The sequence below is a fragment of the Rana temporaria genome, chromosome 7, assembly GCF_905171775.1.
Source record: "Rana temporaria chromosome 7, aRanTem1.1, whole genome shotgun sequence".
In the NCBI taxonomy this organism is placed as follows: domain Eukaryota; kingdom Metazoa; phylum Chordata; class Amphibia; order Anura; family Ranidae; genus Rana; species Rana temporaria.
The window spans coordinates 16,638,259-16,662,830 of NC_053495.1; the positions used below are offsets into that span (position 1 = coordinate 16,638,259).

Genomic DNA, 24,572 nt, shown 5'->3' on the forward strand with positions numbered 1-24,572 from the left:
ATTAAAAACGATGTTGCCCACACACCATCGTTTAAAAAAAAATGATGAACAAAGCGCGGTGACGTACAACACGTACAACGGCACTATAAAGGGAAAGTTCCATGCGGATGGCGCCACCCTTTGGGCTGCTTTAGCTGATTCCGTGTTAGTAAAAGACGATTCGCGCTTTTCAGTCTGTTACAGCGTGATGAATGTGCTTACTCCATTATGAATGGTAGTTTTACCACAACGAGCGCTCCCGTCTCATAACTTGCTTCTGAGCATGCGCGGGTTTTTAACGTCGTTTTAGCCCACACACGATCATTTTTTACAACCCGAAAAACGACATTTAAAAAAACTACGTTAAAAAATGCAGCATGTTCAAATTTTTTTTTTGTAGTTTTTCAGAAGCTGAAAAACGATGTGAAGCCCACACACCATCATTTTAAATGACGTTGTAAACCCGCGATTATTTTTTATTTATTTTTTCACCTGAAAGGCAAAAGCCATAATGAGCTAGTATGCACCGCATATTAGCTCATTATGAAATACTTACCTCGGAACAAGGTGAGAGGAACTTACCTGGTCCACGCCGAGCGAGATGTCATCTTGACTCGGCGTGTCTTCCGGGTATCGTCGCTCCATCGCTGTGATTGGCTGGAGCGGCGATGACGTCACTCCCGCAAATGCGTGCGGGAGACTTCAATTCGGCAAGGTCCGGTGGCTGCCGGTCCTTTAGCCGAGGATCCCCCTTGCGCATGCGCCGCTGCAATCAGCGGCGCATTGCGAGGGGAATATCTCCTAAACCGTACAGGTTTAGGAGATATTCTTTATACCTACAGGTAAGCCTTATTATAGGCTTACCTGTAGTTAAAAGTCATAAAGTGGGGTTTACAACCACTTTAAATGACGTTTTTAAAAACATCGTTTTTTTTTTCATGCCGAAAAACAACCGTGTGTACGCGGCATTAGAGTAAGCTAAATTAGCACTTAAAAACAAAAATGTGCCAGCTGGTAGGGTCTCTTGGTAGAAGAGACTTTATAATGGCTTTTTTACACAAGGGGGTATATTTAAAAAAAAAAAAAAAATCTGCATAGCTGTTCCTTTATTGAAACTGAATTTTAATTTATTCTGTGCAAATGGGGCAAAAAATCTCCAGCTATATTCTCTGCAGATCGAATGTGTAAAATACCGCATACTAGATAGAGCTGAGAAGCGTACTTACGATATCGCCATCTAGTGGCCATAATGCAGTGAGGCGCATAATTATTTCCTATGATAGTTACTTGCAGGGATCCTCAAACTACGGCCCTCCAGCTGTTGTGGAACTACACGTCCCATGAGGCATTGTAACACGCTGACATTCACAGACAGGCTTAGGCATGATGGGAATTGTAGTTCCTGAACAACTGGAGGACCGTAGTTTGAAGACCCCCCAGAGCACAAACGCACACACGTGTGTATATCAGCAGAGCAGTGGACGGTGGCAGTTTTTTTTTTTTGTTTGTTTACATTTTTTTTTAGTAGCCCCGTTGGGGTCCAAATACCTTTTCAGACTGTTTGAGCTTCCCCAGTGCCTCTTTGCAGCCCCAGCTGCACTGGATTGTGACGGAATGGGAAGTGCTCTGTGCTCAGTGCCATAGTTTACTATGCTTCAGTTAAGAATGAACACAGGAGCGATCTGTACAGATCACTCACTGCCTTCATTCAGAAATTAAAGGGACCAGTGTTGGGGGTTATTATTGCATTCACCGACACGAGTGTCGGGGGTTATTATTGCATTCACAGACACCAGTGCCGGGGGTTATTATTGCATTTACCGACACCAGTGCTGGGGGTTATTATTGCATTTACCGACACCAGTGCCAGGGGTTATTATTGCATTTACTGACACCAGTGCTGGGGGTTATTATTGCATTTACTGACACCAGTGCTGGGGGTTATTATTGCATCTACCGACACCAGTGCTGGGGGTTATTATTGCATTCACCGACACCAGTGCTGGGGGTTATTATTGCATTTACCGACACCAGTGCTGGTGGTTATTATTGCATTTACCGACACCAGTGCCAGGGGTTATTATTGCATTTACTGACACCAGTGCTGGGGGTTATTATTGCATTTACTGACACCAGTGCTGGGGGTTATTATTGCATCTACCGACACCAGTGCCAGGGGTTATTATTGCATTTACTGACACCAGTGCTGGGGGTTATTATTGCATTTACTGACACCAGTGCTGGGGGTTATTATTGCATCTACCGACACCAGTGCTGGGGGTTATTATTGCATTCACCGACACCAGTGCTGGGGGTTATTATTGCATTCACCGACACCAGTGCTGGGGGTTATTATTGCATTCACCGACACCAGTGCTGGGGATTATTATTGCATTTACCGACACCAGTGCTGGGGGTTATTAGTGCATTTACCGACACCAGTGCCGGGGGTTATTATTGCATTTACTGACACCAGTGCTGGGGGTTATTATTGCATTCACCGACACCAGTGCCGGGGGTTATTATTGCATTCACCGACACGAGTGTCGGGGGTTATTATTGCATTCACCGACACGAGTGTCGGGGGTTATTATTGCATTCACCGACACCAGTGATGGGGGTTATTATTGCATTCACCGACACCAGTGCCGGGGGTTATTATTGCATTCGCCGTCACGAGTGCCGGGGGTTATTATTGCATTCACCGACACGAGTGTCGGGGGTTATTATTGCATTCACCGACACCAGTGATGGGGGTTATTATTGCATTCACCGACACCAGTGCCGGGGGTTATTATTGCATTCGCCGTCACGAGTGCCGGGGGTTATTATTGCATTCGCCGTCACGAGTGCCGGGGGTTATTATTGCATTCACCGACACCAGTGCTGGGGGTTATTATTGCATTCACCGACACCAGTGCTGGGGGTTATTATTGCATTCACCGACACCAGTGCTGGGGGTTATTATTGCATTCACCGACACCAGTGCTGGGGGTTATTATTGCATTCACTGACACCAGTGCTGGGGGTTATTATTGCATTCACCGACACCAGTGCTGGGGGTTATTATTGCATTCACCGACACCAGTGCTGGGGGTTATTATTGCATTCACCGACACCAGTGCTGGGGGTTATTATTGCATTTACCGACACCAGTGCTGGGGGTTATTATTGCATTTACCGACACCAGTGCTGGGGGTTATTATTGCATTCACCGACACCAGTGCTGGGGGTTATTATTGCATTTACCGACACCAGTGCTGGGGGTTATTATTGCATTTACCGACACCAGTGCTGGGGGTTATTATTGCATTTACCGACACCAGTGCTGGGGGTTATTATTGCATTTACTGACACCAGTGCTGGGGGTTATTATTGCATTCACCGACACCAGTGCTGGGGGTTATTATTGCATTTACCGACACCAGTGCTGGGGGTTATTATTGCATTTACTGACACCAGTGCTGGGGGTTATTATTGCATTTACCGACACCAGTGCTGGGGGTTATTATTGCATTTACCGACACCAATGCTGGGGGTTATTATTGCATCCACCGACACCAGTGCTGGGGGTTATTATTGCATTTACCGACACCAGTGCTGGGGGTTATTATTGCATTTACCGACACCAGTGCTGGGGGTTATTATTGCATTTACCGACACCAGTGCCGGGGGTTATTATTGCATTCACCGACACCAGTGATGGGGGTTATTATTGCATTCACCGACACCAGTGCCGGGGGTTATTATTGCATTCACCGACACGAGTTCCGGGGGTTATTATTGCATTCGCCGTCACGAGTGCCGGGGGTTATTATTGCATTCGCCGTCACGAGTGCCGGGGGTTATTATTGCATTCACCGACACCAGTGCCGGGGGTTATTATTGCATTCGCCGTCACGAGTGCTGGGGGTTATTATTGCATTCACCGACACCAGTGCTGGGGGGTTATTATTGCATTCGCCGTCACGAATGCTGGGGGTTATTATTGCATTCACCGACACCAGTGCTGGGGGTTATTATTGCATTCACTAACACCAGTGCTGGGGGTTATTATTGCATTCACCGACACCAGTGCTGGGGGTTATTATTGCATTCACCGACACCAGTGCTGGGGGTTATTATTGCATTTACCGACACCAGTGCTGGGGGTTATTATTGCATTTACCGACACCAGTGCTGGGGGTTATTATTGCATTTACTGACACCAGTGCTGGGGGTTATTATTGCATTCACCGACACCAGTGCTGGGGGTTATTATTGCATTCACCGACACCAGTGCTGGGGGTTATTATTGCATTCACCGACACCAGTGCTGGGGGTTATTATTGCATTCACCGACACCAGTGCCAGGGGTTATTATTGCATTTACTGACACCAGTGCTGGGGGTTATTATTGCATTCACCGACACCAGTGCTGGGGGTTATTGCATTTACCGACACCAGTGCTGGGGGTTATTATTGCATTTACCGACACCAGTGCTGGGGGTTATTATTGCATTTACTGACACCAGTGCTGGGGGTTATTATTGCATTCACCGACACCAGTGCTGGGGGTTATTATTGCATTTACTGACACCAATGCTGGGGGTTATTATTGCATTCACTTACACACACCGACCTCTCATGTCTCCTGTACACATCCGGGGCTCAGTCTGTCATCTACACCAGAGAGCCCCGCCCCCTCCCCGGACTGTCACTCCTCTCTCCACACAGGGAAGACCTGGGAGGGTGTGTCCTGTGCGGCGCTCCGCCCACTAGGCAGACACCAGACCCAATAGGATGCCATCGGTCTGCCCTCGTAGCTCCAGCGCCTATGTAATGCCCACCTAACGCCGAGATTGCGCCTGTTTCGTGTCCACCGTTCGCCCGGTTTGCGCCTACACACATCCCTGCAATATAGATCTCACAGTGCATTGGATGAGAACTTTTCTGCGAGCTCTGATTGGTTAGCATGCACGAGAGGCGGCACTTGCTGTGTGTGCGGGCTGTGATTGGTTAGCAGGAACAAGAGTCGGGAACGCTCTGTGTGTTGGGGCTCTGGTTGGTTAGCAGGCACGAGGGGAGGGAACTCTCTGTGTGTGGGAGATCTGATTGGTTAGCAGGCACGAGAGGCGGGAACTCTACGTATGTGGGAGATCTGATTGGTTATCAGGGACGAGAGGCGGGAACTCTACGTATGTGGGAGATCTGATTGGTTATCAGGCACGAGAGGCGGGAACTCTATGTATGTGGGGCTCTGATTGGTTAGCTGGCACGAGAGGCGGGAACTTGCTGTATGTGCGGACTGTGATTAGTTGGTAGCAGGCATGAGAGGCGGGACCATGCTGTGGGCGCCTATAATCGAGTTTTGCTTTCTGACTCCCTCTGCTGGTAACTCCCAGCGCATACATGCACCCGCCTATAACAGAGACTTGGCCACTGTCTACTCTGGCTCCTCTGCTGGTAACTTACAGCGCTACAGCCGCTTATAAAGAGAGAGTTGGTGGAGTTCCGCTCTCTGGCTCCCCTGCCGGCAGCTCCCAGCACACCCACAGCGCTCAGACTACAATTCCCGGCGCGCGCTGCTCCCTCGCTCTGACTGGCTGAGCTGGAAAGGCGCTCCGCGATTGGCTGGTCGCTCTTCACCTCAGCTCACCAATACTGCGCAGGCGCCCGAGCTGTCAGTGAGGGAGAACCCCGCCGGTGATAATAATGGGGGGCAGCGAGAGTACCGGGAGGAAAGTGTCCTTCGGGATGGATGAGGAGGACAGGGTGCGGGTTCTGCGAGGAGTCCGGGTGAGAGGAAGCGCTGGGCTCCATGTTGGGTGTCACTTGGAGGGGGGAGGAGAGGAGAGGAGTGCCCCTTTATAAGTCATGACCACACACAGCAGATGTGAGCTATAAGAGCGCATGGACCCCACCATACAGGCCTGTCATTGGTGGGAGATAAGGAGAAGAAGTCTCTGTACTAAACTGCATGTCACCTCCCTGTTATGTTTTATGGGGAGTGTCCCTTTAAGAAGCATCCCTATAAGTCTCATTACTAGTGGTTGTGTCCCTTTAAGAAGCATCCCTATAAGTCTCATTACTAGTGGTTGTGCCCCTTTAAGAAGCATCCCTATAAGTCTCATTACTAGTGGTTGTGCCCCTTTAAGAAGAATCCCCTATAAGTTCCATTGCTAGTGGTTATGCCCCTTTAAGAAGAATCCCCTATAAGTCTCATTACTAGTGGTTGTGCCCCTTTAAGAAGCATCCCTATAAGTCTCATTACTAGTGGTTGTGCCCCTTTAAGAAGAATCCCCTATAAGTCTCATTACTAGTGGTTATGCCCCTTTAAGAAGAATCCCCTATAAGTCTCATTACTAGTGGTTGTGCCCCTTTAAGAAGCATCCCTATAAGTCTCATTACTAGTGGTTGTGCCCCTTTAAGAAGCATCCCTATAAGTCTCATTACTAGTGGTTATGCCCCTTTAAGAAGCATCCCCTATAAGTTCCATTGCTAGTGGTTGTGCCCCTTTAAGAATAATCCCCTATAAGTTCCATTGCTAGTGGTTATGCCCCTTTAAGAATAATCCCCTATAAGTCTCATTACTAGTGGTTGTGCCCCCTTAAGAAGCATCCCTATAAGTCTCATTACTAGTGGTTGTACCCCTTTAAGAAGCATCCCTATAAGTCTCATTACTAGTGGCTGTGCCCCTTTAAGAAGCATCCCTATAAGTCTCATTACTAGTGGTTGTGCCCCTTTAAGAAGAATCCCCTATAAGTCTCATTACTAGTGGTTGTGCCCCTTTAAGAAGCATCCCTATAAGTCTCATTACTAGTGGTTGTGCCCCTTTAAGAAGCATCCCTATAAGTCTCATTACTAGTGGCTGTGCCCCTTTAAGAAGCATCCCTATAAGTCTCATTACTAGTGGTTGTGCCCCTTTAAGAAGAATCCCCTATAAGTCTCATTACCTGGCAGGGGAGACACCATGATCATGAAGGTGGTTCTCCCAGGGCGAGGCACGGCTATTGCACACTCTAGGCCGTGCTGATCGTGGTTGTCTTCCCTGCCGCTTCTCGGCCTTTTGGCTGGGACTGGGTGTGGTATCTGTCCTTATCAGTTGTCAGCGGAGCGCTGAAGCACCTCCTACATGGGGAGGGTGGATGCAATCCAATGACGTCATTGCACCTGGAAGGATGGTTTCAGCAGGGACTACGCTGTGCTGCCCGACAGATACTGGGGGCCGGCCCATGGTTGAGTCTGAGCCATCTGGAAGGGTGCTCCTGGTGAGGATGGGTACTGTGCTTGGTCTTGGTCTTTTTGCCGAGTTCTAGTCTGGCCTTCTGGCTGGCTGGTGTAAGTGCTATCTCTGTCAGCGATCTGGTTGGAGGAGCCGGTAATGCCCCGGGGTATGACGGGGTAGGACCGTGCAAATCCGCCGGGTTGGCTGGCAGGGGTGGAGGGCTGCACTGGCCGGTCGGGGGGTCAGATATGGAATGAAAAGCCTATGGTGCATGTGCCCCTGGAGTGGCAGTCCAGGGGTATCTGAAGATCACTGTGTGTGAGGGACACATTGATTTAAGATACCACGGTCACTGCACCAGATACACGCTTTTTTTAGCACCTGCTTCCTGGGCCGGGCCTTTTGGCTAGGACCGGAGGAATTTTTTATTCCTGGCCGGAGGGCCTGGTCATTGTTTCCCACTTTATTTTATTTAAGCCTGTGTTTGTCACTTTTTTGTCTTTTTTTGTTGTGCACGTTTTGTCACTGTGTGATTAGTAGGGTGCGGGTCCTCGGGCCAGCCCTGAACGTCTTGGGAGTGGGTGGACATGGCCTTCTGGCTTGGTTCGCCTGCTCTCATGGGGTCTCCCTTCGGGGGAGCCCCACCTAGTACTGGGAGGGTCCTGTTTCGGCAGTCCCTCCGAGGAAGTTGGGTCCGTGTCGGCTTCGGTTGCTCGGACCACAGTACCTCAGTCCCCGTCTGGAGCCTAACCCCCCGGGGGATCAGGGTTTGGGTCCCTCTTCACAGGAGGACCACTTGACGTTGCACCCGTCTGCACGTTTTTGTGAACACTCTTTATGTGTGTGCACATTTTTTCTGCACCGGGTGGAGTTTTTTGGGTGTGTTCACACGCCATAGGCTTTTCAAAAAAAAAAAAAAAAAAAGTCTCATTACTAGTGGTCGTGTCCCTTTAAGAAGCATCCGCTATAAGTCTCATTACTAGTGGTTGTGCCCCTTTAAGAAGCATCCCTATAAGTCTCATTACTAGTGGTTGTGCCCCTTTAAGAAGCATCCCTATAAGTCTCATTACTAGTGGTTGTGCCCCTTTAAGAAGAATCCCCTATAAGTCTCATTACTAGTGGTTGTGCCCCTTTAGGAAGAATCCCCTATGAGTCTAATTGCTAGTGGTTGTGTCCCTTTAAGAAGCATGCCCCATTAGTCTCATTACTAGTGGTTGTGTCCCTTCAAGAAGCATCCCCCTATAAATCTCATTAGTAGTAATTGTGTCCCTTTTAAGAAGCATCCCCTACAAATCTCATTACTAGTGGTCGTGTCCCTTTAAGAAGCATCCGCTATAAGTCTCATTACTAGTGGTTGTGCCCCTTTAAGAAGAATCCCTATAAGTCTCATTGCTAGTGGTTGTGCCCCATTAAGAAGCATCCCCTATAAGTCTCATTACTAGTGGTCGTGCCCCTTTAAGAAGCGTGCCCTATAAGTCTCATTACTAGTGGTCGTGCCCCTTTAAGAAGCATGCCAAATAAGCAGGGCCGATCCTAGGCAGGGTGCAAGGGGGTGCTCCGCACCCAGGCGCCAAAGAGGTGGGGGCGCCGAACCTCCAAAGTGCTCCCCTCCCTCCTCCTTGTCTATGTCCAGATGATCTTGGTTATTGGACAAGTACTGGTCTATGGGGACTCCTGCTGTGGGGGGGGGCTCTGATGGGGGACACCTGCTGTGGGGGGGGCTCTGATGGGGGACACCTACTGGGGGGGGGGCTCTGATGGGGGACACCTGCTGTGGGGGGGGACTCTGATGAGGGACACCTGCTGGGGGGGGGACTCTGATGGGGGACACCTACTGGGGGGGGCTCTGATGAGGGACACCTGCTGGGGGGGACTCTGGGGGACACTAATGAAGACTTTTTAGGGGAGCATCTCTGTGTTTGAGTCGTCGCTATAGAAACATGTGTAAAGGGGAGGAGTTAGTAAGATGACCACGCCCATGTGGGGGGCGCCAGAAATATTTCTGCACCAAGGCGCCTGTGACCCTAGGATCGGCCCTGCATATAAGTCTCATTACTAGTGGTTGTGCCCCTTTAAGAAGCATGCCCCTACAAGTCTCATTACTAGTGGTTGTGTCCCTTCAAGAAGAATCCCCTACAAGTCTCATTACTAGTGGTTGTGCCCCTTTAAGAAGCATCCCCTATAAGTCTCATTACTAGTGGTTGTGTCCCTTTAAGAAGCATCCCCTATAAGTCTCATTACTAGTGGTTGTTCCCCTTTAAGAAGCATCCCTATAAGTCTCATTACTAGTGGTTGTGCCCCTTTAAGAAGCATCCCTATAAGTCTCATTACTAGGGGTTGTGCCCCTTTAAGAAGCATACCTATAAGTCTCATTACTAGTGGTTGTGCCCCTTTAAGAAGCATGCCCTATAAGTCTCATTACTAGTGGTTGTGCCCCTTTAAGAAGCATCCCTATAAGTCTCATTACTAGTGGTTGTGCCCCTTTAAGAAGCATTCCTATAAGTCTCATTACTAGTGGTTGTGCCCCTTTAAGAAGCATTCCTATAAGTCTCATTACTAGTGGTTGTGCCCCTTTAAGAAGCATTCCTATAAGTCTCATTACTAGTGGTTGTGCCCCTTTAAGAAGCATCCCTATAAGTCTCATTACTAGGGGTTGTGTCCCTTAAGAAGCATGCTTGATATCATTTAAAGCTCATGATTGGTCTCTTTCTGTAGTGAGCAGCATATGGCCCTGATTGTGTGGAGTGCCCCTTTAAATGCTGGCTTGCAGCACCTATACATGGTCAACTGAGAGGGATCTTTAATAAATGGTTTAACGTTTCTTGTATGGGGAGTGCTGCTCTAAGGAATACATCCCACCCCTTATTTGGTGTCCTCCGGTGACAACGTTACAATGGAATTCCAGCCTCAACCTAACTGGTTATAAAAAAAAATATTAGGGCTGTTACTGATTAAAATTTTCGTGTTCGATTAATCGTTTTGTTTTTTAATCGATTAATCAACTAATTTAGATTAATTATAACGCACATACAGATCCAATCTCCTTGCATTGCAACTCTGCATTAGTCAGTGGTAAATGTGGTATACACTATATACAATCATCCGACACTACTTCGTTTCCACAATCCATGACTTAACTTCACAGTTCACACACATATGTTTTAAATTCAAAATGTAGCACTGACGTAAGTAATTTTTTCTTATTAAACTTTAACAAAAACTTAGAAAGTTAGTTTAACTGTAATTATAAAATGTATCTAGTATATTGACTGTCAGTCACTTTATAGTAGGCATCACTTTAGCCAATCACGCAGACATACCAGAGTGTTTACATTTTCTGGAAGCAGACATGATCGCATTTTATTGACAATATACCCTGAAGAACTGAACAGTCTTTCGCACGGAACAGATGTTGCCGATACACAAAGAATTGTCTGCACAAAACTGCTTAGGACAGGAAAACAATGATTATTTTTGCCCCCTTCCCCTGATGGAGCCCGATGCATCCTCCTGCTCTACAGATGCAAAGGTACCTCAATCCAATGGGTGCAGTTTGCTCACATCCAGCAGGGTAAGCCTCACTGTCCAGGCTGTGCGGTGACGTCAAGAATTTTGATCGATCAAAAAAATTAAAGATTAATCGAGGAATTAATCTTTAATTTCCCCAGCCCTAAAAAATATATTATTAGTATAGATCACCTCGGGGGTATTGTTTTCTTTTCTTCTCACAAAATTGAAGTTTCACTTTATGTTCGTCTTCAATTGCAGCTCCCATGTTTTTATCCTCGCAGATTCACTTTAAAAGAGAACCTGTCACAAAGTAAACCGAGTTTCTCAGAGCAGCTGTTTTTTTCTAAGCCCACTTATAAATTTCAGTTTGGTGACATCACATCCATCCAGATCTGATCCATGGCTCGCTTCATGAAAACTTCTAACCAGTTTGGTGCCCTGAGATATAAGACACAATTCTTTTATTTCCTCCAGCTGACTGATGACCTTGTAAGCCGAATGAAGGAGTCTTCACCACAGAGAGGGGAGCAGAATCTGTCGCCGACGTTGGACCATCCCCCGCCTCCGCAGTTGTCCCTTCCAAGGGGCGGACCTGCGCCCTCTGCATCAGATTTCCGAGCCAAAACTGAGGGTATGCAACGTTTCTGTTTTTTTTTGCTATTGAAAGCGGAGTTCCACCCAAAAATGGAACTTCCGCTTTTCGGGGAACCCTCCCCCCCTCCGGTGTCAAATGTGGCACCTTTCAGGGGGGGGGGGGTGCAGATACCTGTATAATACAGGTATTTGTACCCACTTACAGGAATGACTCCCACGGGAGTGACTCCTCTTCCAATCCCCCCCGCTGCCTTCTGGGAAACACACTGGTCCCAGGAGACAGCGGGGACCACTGGGAACGAGCTGCGCTACTCGCGCATGGGCAGTAGGGAACCAGGCAGTGAAGCCGCAAGGCTTCACTTCTTGATTCCCTCACCGAGGATGGCCACGGGGGCAGCAGAGACACGAGCGATTGCTCATCTTCTGCTGCCGACATCGCGGGCGCACTGGACAGGTAAGTGTCCATTTATTAAAAGTCAGCACCTGCAGTATTTGTAGCTGCTCGCTTTTAATAAAAAAACATTTGCGGGACCTCCGCTTTAAAAGGTCTGTGAGAATAGTTGGTACGGTTGTACAGGCCCCTCCCCTGCACTGTAATCGCTTACTCTGATTTCCCTGCACACTGTGAGCTTCTCGCAATGTGCATTAGAAACGTCACTAAGTGAGATAATGCCCACCTCATTTCCTGGCTACAGGACATCCAGCATCACCTAGCCTTTTTCTTTCCAGTCTTGGACCCCTTTCACACTGAGGAGTTTTTCATGTGGTACAGCGCTAAAAATAGTGCTGCTATACCGCCTGAAAAACTCCTGCCCAGCTACCTCAATGTGAAAGCCGGAGGGCTTTCACACTGAGGCAATGCGCTGTTGGGAGACAAAAAAATCTCTTGTCAGCAGCATCTTTGGAGCGGTGAGAGGAGCGGCATGTATACCGCTCCTTCCCATTGAAAACAATGGGAAACCGCGGCAATACCGTCCGCAATGCGCCTCTATAGAGGCGCATTGCGGGCGGTATTAACCCTTTATCGGCCACTAGCAGGGGTTAATACCGCACCGCTAGCGGCCGATTCTCGCGGCAATCCCAGCGGTATAGCTCCGCTATTTTTAGCGGCGATATGCCGCCACCGCGGCTACAGGTCCAATGTGAAAGGGGCCTTACTGTCTCTGGTCTGCCCCTTTCATTCATTGGATTTTAGTTATTTTTAATCCTTGAGTAGGGGGTCTCCCATAGGTGTGCCCAGCCTATTGCATTAGGGTGTGCACCCCAAAGCTCAAACACATATGCGGTGTCAGTAGGGCAGTGGGCAATGGCAGTCTTTTTATTTTGTTTATTTCGATTTTTTTCTTATAAAAACAATAAAAAATATATGTATTTCTCTAGTCGTCTTCCAGGACGGCACCCTGAGAGATGACTGGCTTCTCCTGACAGGAAACACAATCAAAAAGAGGTTAAAAACCCCGCCCCTTCCCGTGCTCCTCAGTTCTTGATTGTGTTTCCCCACAGCGAAACGTTTATTTTTTTCTGACCTAAGGCCTGGGGCTGGTGGTCCCCCCCTGGGAACTGAACCGCAGGCACTGGGTAGCCTTTGGGTTTAGCGAAGATTTCCATTCCTAGGGGGTCCCTTCTTGCTCAGGGGGGCCTCACTATGTGGGTTGAAGAACCCCCCTGAGTGCTGGAGTCTCCTGGGGATAGGTGGCTATTCTGGAGCTCCAGGGGCTGATCCACTCTCTCTCTCTGAGCTTTCCCCTTACCTTGGAGGTCTGTGGGTCAGGCTCTCTCCGGTGGTGGGGGTTTTCTGTGCGGTCTGGGGCTGCGACTGGGTCGTCCTGGATTCCCTGGAGCGTTCATTGCCGTTTTCGAATTTGGCGCCAAAACCGGCGTCTCACAGAGCCGGCGGCGCAGGGCAATGACGTCACACGCGCGGCGCGTGTCACTTCCGGGTCGGCTCAGCAAAGATGGCGCGCTGCAGCTCCAACACGCCAGTCGGCTTCCCACGGCACCGGAGACACACGAAAGGGCAGCAGCAGCCGAGAGAGAGCGGCGCCTTCATCCTCACGCGATGGAGCGAGAGGTCCGGTCGTCTACGACCCCGGCTGCGGAGGAGACCACAGGGGGTGAGTCTTCCTGGACACAGGTATGGTGGGCTGGGACCCAGTAGTTGTTCCCTAGTATTTACATACATGCCTGTGTATCCTTTTCTTTCTAGGGGAGGATTTTGTTGCCCAGGGGGGTGCTAGTCGTTCAGTTAAGGACACTAGTCGCTCCAAAAAATGTGGCTATTGTAGTTGCAAGTTACCCTCAGATTATTCCAAACCCTTTTGTGCTAAATGTATCATTAAATTGGCAGGGAAGGAGACCTCTGAAATTCTGAAAGGATTTCTTGAGGTCCAGTCTGAGATGCTCTCTACTCTTAAAGAATTTCATGTGTCTTTAAAGAGCAAAGAGCCTGAAGCCCCCATCGCAGGGCCCTCTTCTCAAGAAAGTTCCTCTTCGCAGATTTTTAGAGTCCGCCAGGAATCCCTTGGTTCCTTAGTATCTGACTCTGAAGATTCAGAGATTCCTCCCCAGGAGGAAGGTTCTATTGGTCAGGCGGAAGAAGAAAATGAGGATACTAGGACAGGCAGATATGTCTTTGCTGCCGACGACATGGAAGGTCTCCTTGAGGCAGTGTACGCCTCCGAGGAGATTCCACAGCCTACGGAAGAAATTTCCACACAGGATAGGTTATACCAAGGCCTGTCTAAACCTCAGGCCAAAGCTATTCCGGTACATCAGTCCCTTAAGGATATCATCCTCAGGGAATGGGCAGAACCAGAGAAAAAGCTTTTAAGATACAAGACCTGGAAACGACGTTGCCCCTTTAAAGAGGAGGAGGAATCTAAATTTTTTAAAATACCTAGATTAGATGCTCCCCTCGCGCAAATTTCCAAACAGTCGGACCTCTCCTTTGAGGACACAGGCAACTTGAAGGATCCTATGGATCGGCGGGCAGAGACCTCCTTGTGTAGGGCCTGGGAAGCTAATGCGGCTGCCTTGAGCCCCGCATTGGCTTCGGCCTGTATTGCTAGGAATGCTAATTCTTGGATCTCCAAGTTGATGGAACATGTGTCCCAGGGTTCAGACTCTAAGGGGATTCTAGAATCCCTTCAGCTCATAGGGAGCGCAGTAGCTTATTTAGCAGACACCTCAGTAGAGACGGTACGTTCTACCGCAAAGACAGGAGCCCTCCTCAACTCTGCCAGAAGAGCAGTATGGGTCAAGATGTGGAATGGGGACCTTGCGTCTAAGAACCGCCTTTGTGGTCTTCCCTTCGAGGGCTCCCTCCTCTTCGGTACGGGCCTGGATCAGGCCCTGACTAGGTCCTCAGAAAAAGGGGTGCGTTTTCCTACTAAGCCTAGACAAAACAAGAAAAAGTTTTTTCGAGGCCCCCAGGGGGGGTTTGGAGGTAAGAACCGTTCCTCGGAGAAGAAGGCCCCTTACAACAGACGTTGGGGTGCTGGGAAGGAAAAACAAAAAGGGGGTATCCTTTTTTCCAATCCAAAACCCAGCGACAAGGACTCCAAATGACGGGAAGGTCGGGGGAAGACTCTCCCAGTTCCTTCCCAGGTGGGAGAGTATTACTCAAAGTCCCCACATTCTCCAAATCGTAAGGGAGGGGTACAAACTAGAGTTCCGTCAGCTTCCCCCTCCAAACTTTATTCTGACTCACTTACCCAAGGACCCTCTCAAGTCAGCAGGCCTTCTGCAAAATGTCTCAGAACTGGCACAACAGGGGGTCATAGTTCCAGTCCCTGTGTACCAGAGAGGGTTGGGAGTGTACTCCCACATCTTTGTGGTCCCCAAGCCTTCAGGCAAATTTCGATTGATTATCAATCTGAAACCCCTGAATACCTCCCTCCTCCACAAGAGGTTTCGAATGGAGAGTATTTACAGCCTCAGGAGGCTCCTACTAAGAGAGGTATTCATGGTCACCATCGATTTAAGAGACGCGTACCTCCATGTCCCAATCTTCTTGGGTCATCAGAGGTTCCTCAGGTTTGCGATCGCCTCCGCCCAGGGAGTACAGCATTGGCAATTTGCTGCCCTTCCTTTCGGACTGGCCTCCAGTCCAAGGGTCTTTACCAAGGTCCTGGCGGAGGCGATCGCTTTCCTGCACCTACAAGGGATAGCGTTAGTTCCCTATCTCGACGACTTGATACTATACAATCAAAGTCGAGATCTCCTTCTTTCGGATCTAGCCACTGTGATGACTACCCTCGAGTCCTTGGGTTGGATCATCAACAAGGAGAAATCCTCACTCCTTCCAGAGCAGAAGAAACTCTATCTAGGGTTTCTGATAGATTCCTTGGAGAGGAAGCTCTTTTTACCCAACGACAAGATCCGGGGTCTCATGTCAGTGGTCAGATCAACGTTAGAAGGAGTAGAGTCCTCCTTCAGGGACATCATGAGAGTTCTAGGCCTAATGACCTCCTGTATTCCAGCAGTCCCGTGGGCTCAGCTCCACTCCAGACCCCTCCAATTTTTCCTTCTTTCCTCCTGGGACGGAAGAAGGGAATCCCTAGAGCTCAGAGTCAGTCTCCCAGAACCAGTGAAGCTCTCACTGGGCTGGTGGCTCATCCCACAGAACCTACAGCAAGGTCTGTCGTGGGGCCAGATCAATCCGGTCAGGATCACCACGGACGCCAGCTCATGGGGGTGGGGCGCACATCTGGACGATCTCCGTGCCCAGGGTACCTGGGGACAACGACAGAAGGGGGCCTCTTCAAATTACCGCGAGTTATTAGCGGTCGGAGAGGCTCTGAAGGCATTCGAGGACAGAGTCTTGGACCAGGAGGTCCAGATCATTTCCGACAATGCGACTGCGGTGGCCTTCCTCAACCATCAGGGGGGCACCAGATCTCGCACCCTTCTAGACTTGTCCTTAGAGATCCTGGGCTGGGCCGAGCAGAGAGTTCTCTCACTCTCGGCGGTACACCTGAAAGGGACCCTCAATCTGGAGGCAGACTATTTAAGTCGCCATCCCATTCTCCAGGGAGAATGGGAACTAAATACAGAGATTTTCAGTCTAATATGCCAGCACTTTGGCAGCCCAGAGATAGATCTCTTCGCCCGCAGGGCAAACCGGAAGGTGAAGAGGTTCTTCTCTCTCTCCCGAGAACACGGCTCGGAGGGGGTGGATGCACTGGCACAGGTATGGAGGTTCCAGCTAGCCTATGCCTTCCCTCCCTTGAGCCTGATTCCGAGAGTCCTGCAGAAGGTAAATCTAGCAGTAGGGAAGTTCATTCTCGTCACACCCTGGTGGCCCAAGAGGGCCTGGTTTCCCGCTCTAGAGCGAGGGTCAGTGTTGCCTCCCCTACTTCTCCCTGTCCGGGCGGACCTTCTTCGTCAGGGTCCGATTTATCACCCAGAACCCGGCTTCTTCAAGCTGACGGCCTGGTGCTTGAGAGGCGGAACCTGAGGGAGAAGGGCTGCTCCGAGAGAGTTATTGACACGCTTCTAGCTAGTAGGAAGGTAGTCACTAGGCGTATATATGCCAAAACCTGGGGTATCTTCTCTCGCTGGTGCTCAGAGAGACAGAATTCTCAGCAGGAGACCTCGGTCATCTTAGATTTTCTCCAAGATGGAGTAGACAAGGGGTTAGCCACAAGGACTCTAAGGGTTCAGGTGGCAGCCTTGTCGTATTTTTTGGATAGACGTCTATCCCTGGACCCCCTGGTCAAAAGGTTTCTTATAGCCAGAGACAGGTTGTCCCCAGTTCAGATCTCTAGGGTTCCACCCTGGGATCTGTCGTTAGTGTTAAACCAACTTACCAAGGCTCCGTTTGAGCCAATTGACACTATCCCCATCAGGTTACTCACCTTTAAATTTGCCTTCCTCTTGGCAATCACGACAGCCAAGAGGATAGGTGATATGCAGGCGCTCTCCATTAAAGAGCCATTTTTTCGCTTATTTGAGGACAGGGTTGTTCTAAGTCAGGACCCCCTTTATCTTCCTAAGGTAGTGACAAAGTTCCACAGGTCACAGGAAGTAATCCTCCCTTCTTTTTGTTCAAATCCCCAGAATGAAGGAGAAGCTTCCTTTCATTGTCTGGATGTTAGACGATGTCTATTAGCTTACTTAGAAAGAGTTACAGTCTTTAGACGTTCTACTCATCTATTAATTTGTTTTTCGGGTCAGAAAAGAGGCCTTCAAGCGTCCAGAGCCTCTATTTCTAGATGGATTAGGCAGACAATTTCCTTAGCTTATGTACAAGCCGGTAAGGTAGCTCCTAATGTTAAAGCACACTCCACACGATCACTAGCAACCTCCTGGGCAGAAAGGGCCGGAGCTTCGGTGGAGCAAATTTGCAGAGCAGCGACGTGGTCAAGCCAGAACACGTTCCTGAAACATTATAGAGTTGACCTACTGTCACCTCAGGACTTGGTTTTCGGGAGAAAGGTCCTGCAAGCAGTGGTCCCGCCCTAAGGTAGGCCTGAAGCTACTTGCTTCTCTCTCAGGGTGCCGTCCTGGAAGACGACTAGAGAAATGACCAGTTACACTTACCGGTAGCTGTATTTCTGGTAAGTCTTACAGGACGGCAGGCCTACTTCCCACCCTTGTGATACATTATTGGTTTGTATTATATTTTCTGTGGTGTTTTTCCCGTGCACTGGTGGGTTCATACTTTATCTCAAACTGAGGAGCACGGGAAGGGGCGGGGTTTTTAACCTCTTTTTGATTGTGTTTCCTGTCAGGAGAAGCCAGTCATCTCTCAGGGTGCCGTCCTGTAAGACTTACCAGAAATACAGCTACCGGTAAGTGTAACTGGTCATTTTATTTGTTTGCCGTTTTTTTTAGGAGCCCTGTTAGGGGGCTTTGGTGAAATATCAGGGGGATTCTGCACCACACGGGGGCACACCTGACACACCCTGTGCGCACGCCTATGGGGTCTCCAAACTTTCTAAAGAAAAGCCAGTTTACTGCCCTTCAGACTTTTGGGGGGGGCGGGGCCTGACTGTAGCCATTGGGAATAGACAATATCTCACAGAAGCCTGCCAATGGTATGTGAAGAGAGGAGTGCTCTGATCATTACATACTACCTGGTCAATCTGTGTTCAACGTTTTGGACTACAAATCTGTATAATGCAGAATATAAAAACAAGTAAACTGTGTTTTTATATTTCTAGCAGTTCTGCATTGTTCTTACTTTATTACTTATTGCAACACGAATTGCCACATAAAAAGACCGTTTTAACACAGCACTCAGTGTCTGACCTTTTCTTTTTCTCCCTGTAGAACTTGGAGTAATAAGTTCTTTGTTACAGGTACACAGGGTCCGTCTGCTGGAGGAAGCAAAAAGATGCCTACGTATGCAGAGGATGAACTGTACAGGAGGTAGGAGTCATTTTTTAAAGATTACCAGTTCTGTGGAAGCATTGCTCAGAAAAGGGAAGCAAATGACCAGGACTAGTCCCTAGTATTGTCTATGGTCTCTCTGCAGCTGATCTTTTCCCAATTACTGACTTGCTAAGCCTTCATCCGCAGTGTGTCACTAAGTAGAGGTGGCCATCTTCATTGATATACAAAACAGAAAGGTGCAGCGCTCTGAACAGGGGAATACCAACAGGCAGGGCGGAGTCCACAGGTGGGTGCTCAGGGAGCGGTGTCCTCCAAACAAAACCCTAATGGGTAGATAAAATAGAAAAATAGCTGGCAACTCCAATCCGTAAGAAATATTTATTGACGCATATATTTATTGACGCATATAGTAAAACAAAAAAGCAGACGCTTTCCCGCTCAAGAGCCTTGGTCACTGCACTCTTCAGCCAAAAAGCATCTGATGTTTTGGTTTCCAGTATGTGCCAATAAATATTTCTTATGGATTGGAGTTTCCGGCTATTTTTCTAATTTATCTGGCCATCTTCATTGAGTTTTGCTTCCTTATGTGAAAGCCACTCCCCCAAAAAGTGGCGGTCTGATGACTGGTCGGATAACGATGGAAAAGCAGCAGGAGAGAAGGACAAAGCTCACATTGAATGAGGCAGAAGCAGGGAAATCCTTGCACTGCGGGACCTTAGGTACAGCTTACCCTCCAGCAAGGAAAACGGTGAGTGCACTGCAGATTTTACAGCTATGAAGCTACATAGCCACAGTACCTAGGCACGGCCTTGTATATTAAAGTGGTTGTAAAGGCTTAAGGTTTATTATCTTCATGTATTCTAAGCATGAAGGTAAAAAACCTTCAGTGTGCAGCTGCCTCCTCAGCCCCCCTAATACTTGCCTGAGCCCGATCTCGATCCATTGATCTGTATGAGGGCCTAGGCTCTCCCGGGTCTCTCCTGTTTTATTGGCTGAGATGCAGCAGGAGCCATTGGCTCACGCTACTGTCAACCTGAGGCAGGAGCAGGATGGATCGGCTGAGCTGTGCTCTTTGTGTCTTATGGACACAGAGAACCAGCTCCTAAAGTGAGCACACACACGTGTGCCATCATAGCAAGCCACTTGCTATGGGGGGCGCTCAGCAAGGGGACGGGGGGAATGTGTGCCAGCGGGGGACCCGAGAAGAGTAGGATCTGGGCTGTTCTGTGCAAAACCATTACACAGAGCAGGCAAGTATAACATGTTTGATTTTTTTAAATTTTTCCTTTACAGTCACTTTAAATATATCCTGTGAAATTTTAATGACAGATCTCCGTTAACCTCCAACACTTGCTTTGCTATGTTAGACATGTTTGGATTTAGACTGTATCATTGGTTGGGTGAAGATAGTATCTAAGGCTGTCATAAAATGGATAACTTGATGACATTGTGAGTACAGAACCCAGTGAATACTTTTTCTTATGTTATGTTTTATTTTGCACTTTCTCAGATATGAGAGGGAACAGGCCATCATCCAGGAAGAGCTCGCCCGACTCTCCCAAAGAGAACATGAGGCAGCGCAGGAGAAATACACGTCGGCCATTCTGCGGGAGAAGAATTACACCAACCAGGAGCGCCGGAGAGCTGAGCAGCTGGTGAGTTATGGATGCACATTGTGTTGTCCCCCCCACATAATATGACTTGGTACTGAATTTAGAAATAACATTCATTGCCTGTGTTTTTGTTGTCATATGACGGTCCAGGCTTCTAAAGTGTCTGTTGTACCCATTGAGAAGTGTTCACCTTGTGCTGGTGGCCACATTCGGTCAAAGCATACGTTGAGTCATTTAGGGCACCTTCATACTGTGCTAATGTGCGTTTAAATCTGAACTCCGGGCAGAAATTTTGAAGCGTTCTTATGACATTGCTGACCATCTATAACTATGGTCATCATTATTAAACCACTGCTGCAGCCATTGTGAAATCACTGTGAGGAACCGGCATATTAAGGGCCCAGTGTCTCTTGTTTACTCTGTGTAAGACCAATGGCCACTCTGCTGCTTCTTCCTCGGGCCACCGGTCCTGTAACATCCTTGGTAAGCCCTCATTCCCATGGCCACCTCACTGCTGGCTGTAGTGGAAGAATCCAGAATTCTCAGACTCCCGATCTGTCTGATCCACTAGGCTCTGTCTGGCTGAGCAGCGTACAGCGATGTGGTGTATTCAAGCATCAACAACAATCCCGCCCACATTCAGGCCTACTAGTGGTTACAGTTTCTATTTGATGATGAATATTATACTTCATATCATCAGCCCTGCACAGTGACAGAGATATTGGGCATTCCCTAAAACCATCTCCCTTAGCCTGGCTATAGCTGTAATTTCTAATGCACAGCAATGATGACACCTTCTTTTACAGGGTTCCTATCTGTGCACTGTGGTGTGCTGCAATTATATTCTGACAGGGGGCCCCCCCCCCCCCCCCAACCACCAAGCCAGAATACACTAATCCCTGCCGATGGCTGCAAATGCTGATCGAATGTTTTTTGTTTTTTTTCTAGCATGACCGTTTGACAGAAGCCGTACGTTAGCTTCTGTTGAACAAACTTCTGTTCACACAGACTTTAAAGTCAGCCAGTTCCTGCTGAACCAGGTGTTTTTCAGCCCATGTGTACCAGGATTTTGATCAGGGATTACTAAATGGAGGACCGCGGTCTGCACCCAGTCTATGGACAGTCCTGTCCGGACTGCGGCCGCCATTTATCAGCTGTGTGAGCTCTCCCGAGTCTCCCACCCTGCTGCCGCTGTCATCCATACAGCAGGGCAGGGGGCAGGAGGTGCTGCAGATTGGGAAGAAAGCACAGGAGACTTTTCAAATTAACAAGCAGGTGACATAAGAAAAGAGGGGAAAGGAAGAAACCTGGGGAGTTTTTAGGTGTCAAATAAGTAAATGGATTACAATGGATACAATTTAAAGGGGTTGTGAAGATTTGTTTTTTCAAATTAATGCATCCTATGCATTGAGGTGAAAAAACATCCGACAATACCGCCCCCGAGACCCCATTCTACTCACCTGACCCTTCGAAAGTCCACGCCACCGTCATCCTCCTCTTTTCGGAGCCTGGCCGTTTATTGGCTACACTGGATGGATTGAAAGCAGCGCAGCCATAGGCTCGCGCTGCTGTCAATCACATCCAATGATGCGGCGCGCCAGGGGCGGGGCTGAGTGATACAGTGAGCGCCAATAGCCGCCGGCTGTATCACTGAAGCGCGCCCGCAAGAACTCAACACCATGTGAGCTTGCTCGCATGAAGGTGTTGAGTTCTTGTGAGGAGGAGCCGAGACAGCCGCCAAGGGACCCCAAAAGACCAGGTTCGGCGACACCCTGTGCAAAATGAGCTGCACAGTGGAGGTAAGTATATAATGTTTGTTATTTAAAAAAATAAATAACTTTACAGCCCCTTTAATACATTTTATTACAACAATAAAACATGATCCAAAATTCCTTATTAATCATTTGTTATGTTCAAGGCATATACAGACACTACCACTCTACATGTTTCAAAAAGCTTCATCAGGAGATTCAGGTGTACTGTATTCTATGCTATAAATGACAAAGAGACAGGAATGAATTTCATGATGTTTTTGACAGAATATTGCATCCATCACATTATTGGCATACAATAATATACATATTTATTATTTTCAAAAATATCAATGTTATCAGAAAAAATGTTACTTACAGTAGGCATTCCCTGAAATCGAGGGAAAATCACAGCAAAATCGCGCAGTGTGAAAGTAAATAAAGGGTCCGGTTTAGACAGGGCAAATAAAAGCATTTAATATACCAGCTGGCATAATACTTTAAACCCTTCAAGATTCTTGCATAAGCTCAATTGTGATTGGTTGCCATTTAAAATTAATAAAAAAAAAAAAAAGCTTGTCTTGGCAAAACATTCTGCACTGCGCTGGCACTAAATTCACACTGCCCAGGTTTCATAAACATCCTTCATTTTTTGATAAATGAAAGCTATATCACAGTGAGCGATGTAAGTTTGCTTTGTTCTTTTTTTGCCAGTGTCAGCTTTTCAGCTTCGACTTGCATCTGTACTATAGAGCGGCTCCGTGCTTATGAAAGCTTTTGTTTTATGCTGCACTTGCTTCATCTTCTGAGCTTTGATGGATATTAGCATGCTGTCTCTAGTCTGAACTGCTGCTGCTGATTGGTGTCTCCATCACATTGCTTAGCCTTGGATATAGTTTGAAGATCTAAACCCAATCAATAAAACCTCATACAAGTTTGAACATGTTGGTCTCATTTTCAAAAGTTTTTCTCTCCTTTTTAAATCTGCTTTCATTGAAAGTATACCAGGTGATCCTGCCATGAGGGTGCTTATTAAGGCACTTCCTGCTATAGGGTGACAACATGCTGTTTCTGCCTCTCCAGCTCTGCCCCTGCATTGTCACCTTGTCACATGGACTCCTGATGGAGACTACGGCTGCAGTCACACCTAGGCGTTTTGTCGCCTGAAGCGCGACGCTAGAATACGCTGGAGGGGAAAAATAACTATGCTATGAAGAAGCACTAAGGCATAGTGCGAAACGTCAGCTTTTCTTTTGTTGTGCTGTTTTTTGCTGTGGCATGTATTTTGTGATTTTTAATTAAAGGAGGAGTTTTTTTGGAGTGCGGCTGTCCCAGCTTTTTTCCTTCATCCTAACCTGCATTTTGATTGCACTGCCTGCACCCCTGGCTCGGACCACAGGAATCGGATTACCTGGTTCTCTTTGAGCGGTTACCCACTCTCTCTTGTCACATGGACTCCTGATGGAGACTACGGCTGCATTCACACCTAGGCGTTTTGTCGCCTGAAGCGCGACGCTAGAATACGCTGGAGGGGAAAAATAACATTGTTCTCTATGGAGATGGTTCACATCTCCACGGGGAACGCCTGAAGCAAGTCCCGGACCCTTTTTTGTCGCGTGTATCGGGCGGCTTCGGCGTTTCCCATAGCCGACAATGACCACTACAAAAACATGGTTAAAAATGACGCGTTTTGATGCGGCAAATCGCGGTACAATGGGAAACAATGGGAAACCGCGGAAATACCACCTGCAATGCGCCTCTGCAGAGGCGCATTGCGGGCGGTATTAACCCTTTATCGGCCGCTAGCGGGGGTTAATACTGCACCGCTAGCGGCCGAATACCGCGGCAAATCCGACGGTATAGCGCCGCTATTTTTAGCTCCCGCCCCAGTGTGAAAGGGGCCTAAAGGAGAAGTATGGAATAAATAAAAAATAAACCTTCATACTTGCCTTGATGCTGTAGGAGCAGCGCTGAGAATCGGCTGCCCCACCTTGGCGCTAATACAGGGAACTGAGCGATTACATGACCGCTGATCACTCAGTTCTAGGTCTGTTTTGAGTATAGAGCTGTGACTGTAAGTCACCTCTCTGCTCCTGAAGCTGGGCTGGAGAGGGGAGAGGAGCAGCTTTCTTTCCGCAGTTACTGAACTAAATCATGTAGCTGGCAAAATTATTGGGATCTTTGCAGAGCCTGGCTTGGCTCTGTCAGCTAATATCGGCAATAGCCTACTATCAGCTGACTCTAAGTCACTGCAGAATGAAAGTAAGTGTATTCCTTTGACCCAAAGAAAAGTATGGCCGAAAAAAGCTTTGGTCATAAATAATTCTTTTAATGCCAGCTAGTTGGGGTTTAGACCTACTTTTAACTCCTGAAGAGGAAACCCACTTATTTGATCTTTAGTCCTACTTAAAGGGGAATAAGTTGGAATAACACTGAAGATATTCACTGGGACTTGATAGTCATGTTGTTTAATTATTTAGTTTTAACTTTATTTATTTGAGTTCACATTGTGGGTTCATATTTATTTATTTCGTTTTATTTTGATTTCACATTGTTGGGACTAATAAATATATATATATA

General features: G+C 48.0%; 2 protein-coding genes and 1 non-coding gene across 4 annotated transcripts in view; all 3 read left to right on the plus strand.

The window, feature by feature from the left end:
• The first annotated feature begins 5,486 nt into the window (after positions 1–5,486).
• The window catches only part of CHCHD6 (coiled-coil-helix-coiled-coil-helix domain containing 6), a 306,107-nt gene continuing 287,021 nt past the window's right edge, over positions 5,487–24,572 (plus strand). Inside the window, exons 1-4 of one of the 2 annotated variants that reach the window (XM_040358983.1) lie at positions 5,487–5,757; positions 11,171–11,327; positions 18,595–18,664; positions 20,139–20,283. In XM_040358983.1, coding sequence (XP_040214917.1) covers positions 5,674–5,757; positions 11,171–11,327; positions 18,595–18,664; positions 20,139–20,283 — 456 coding nt within the window. In that variant the 5' untranslated portion in view covers positions 5,487–5,673. The remainder of the gene's footprint in view (positions 5,758–11,170; positions 11,328–18,594; positions 18,665–20,138; positions 20,284–24,572) is intronic. The other variant, XM_040358984.1, reaches the window with a different exon arrangement.
• On the plus strand, positions 6,907–7,065 carry LOC120946301. The gene has a single exon (XR_005750659.1). It is a non-coding gene; the product is annotated as a U1 spliceosomal RNA (small nuclear RNA).
• LOC120945111 lies at positions 13,665–17,461 on the plus strand. The gene is made up of 2 exons (XM_040358982.1): positions 13,665–14,009; positions 14,196–17,461. The coding sequence occupies exons 1-2, from the start codon at positions 13,688–13,690 to the stop codon at positions 14,855–14,857; spliced, it is 984 nt and encodes a 327-aa protein (XP_040214916.1). The 5' UTR covers positions 13,665–13,687; the 3' UTR covers positions 14,858–17,461.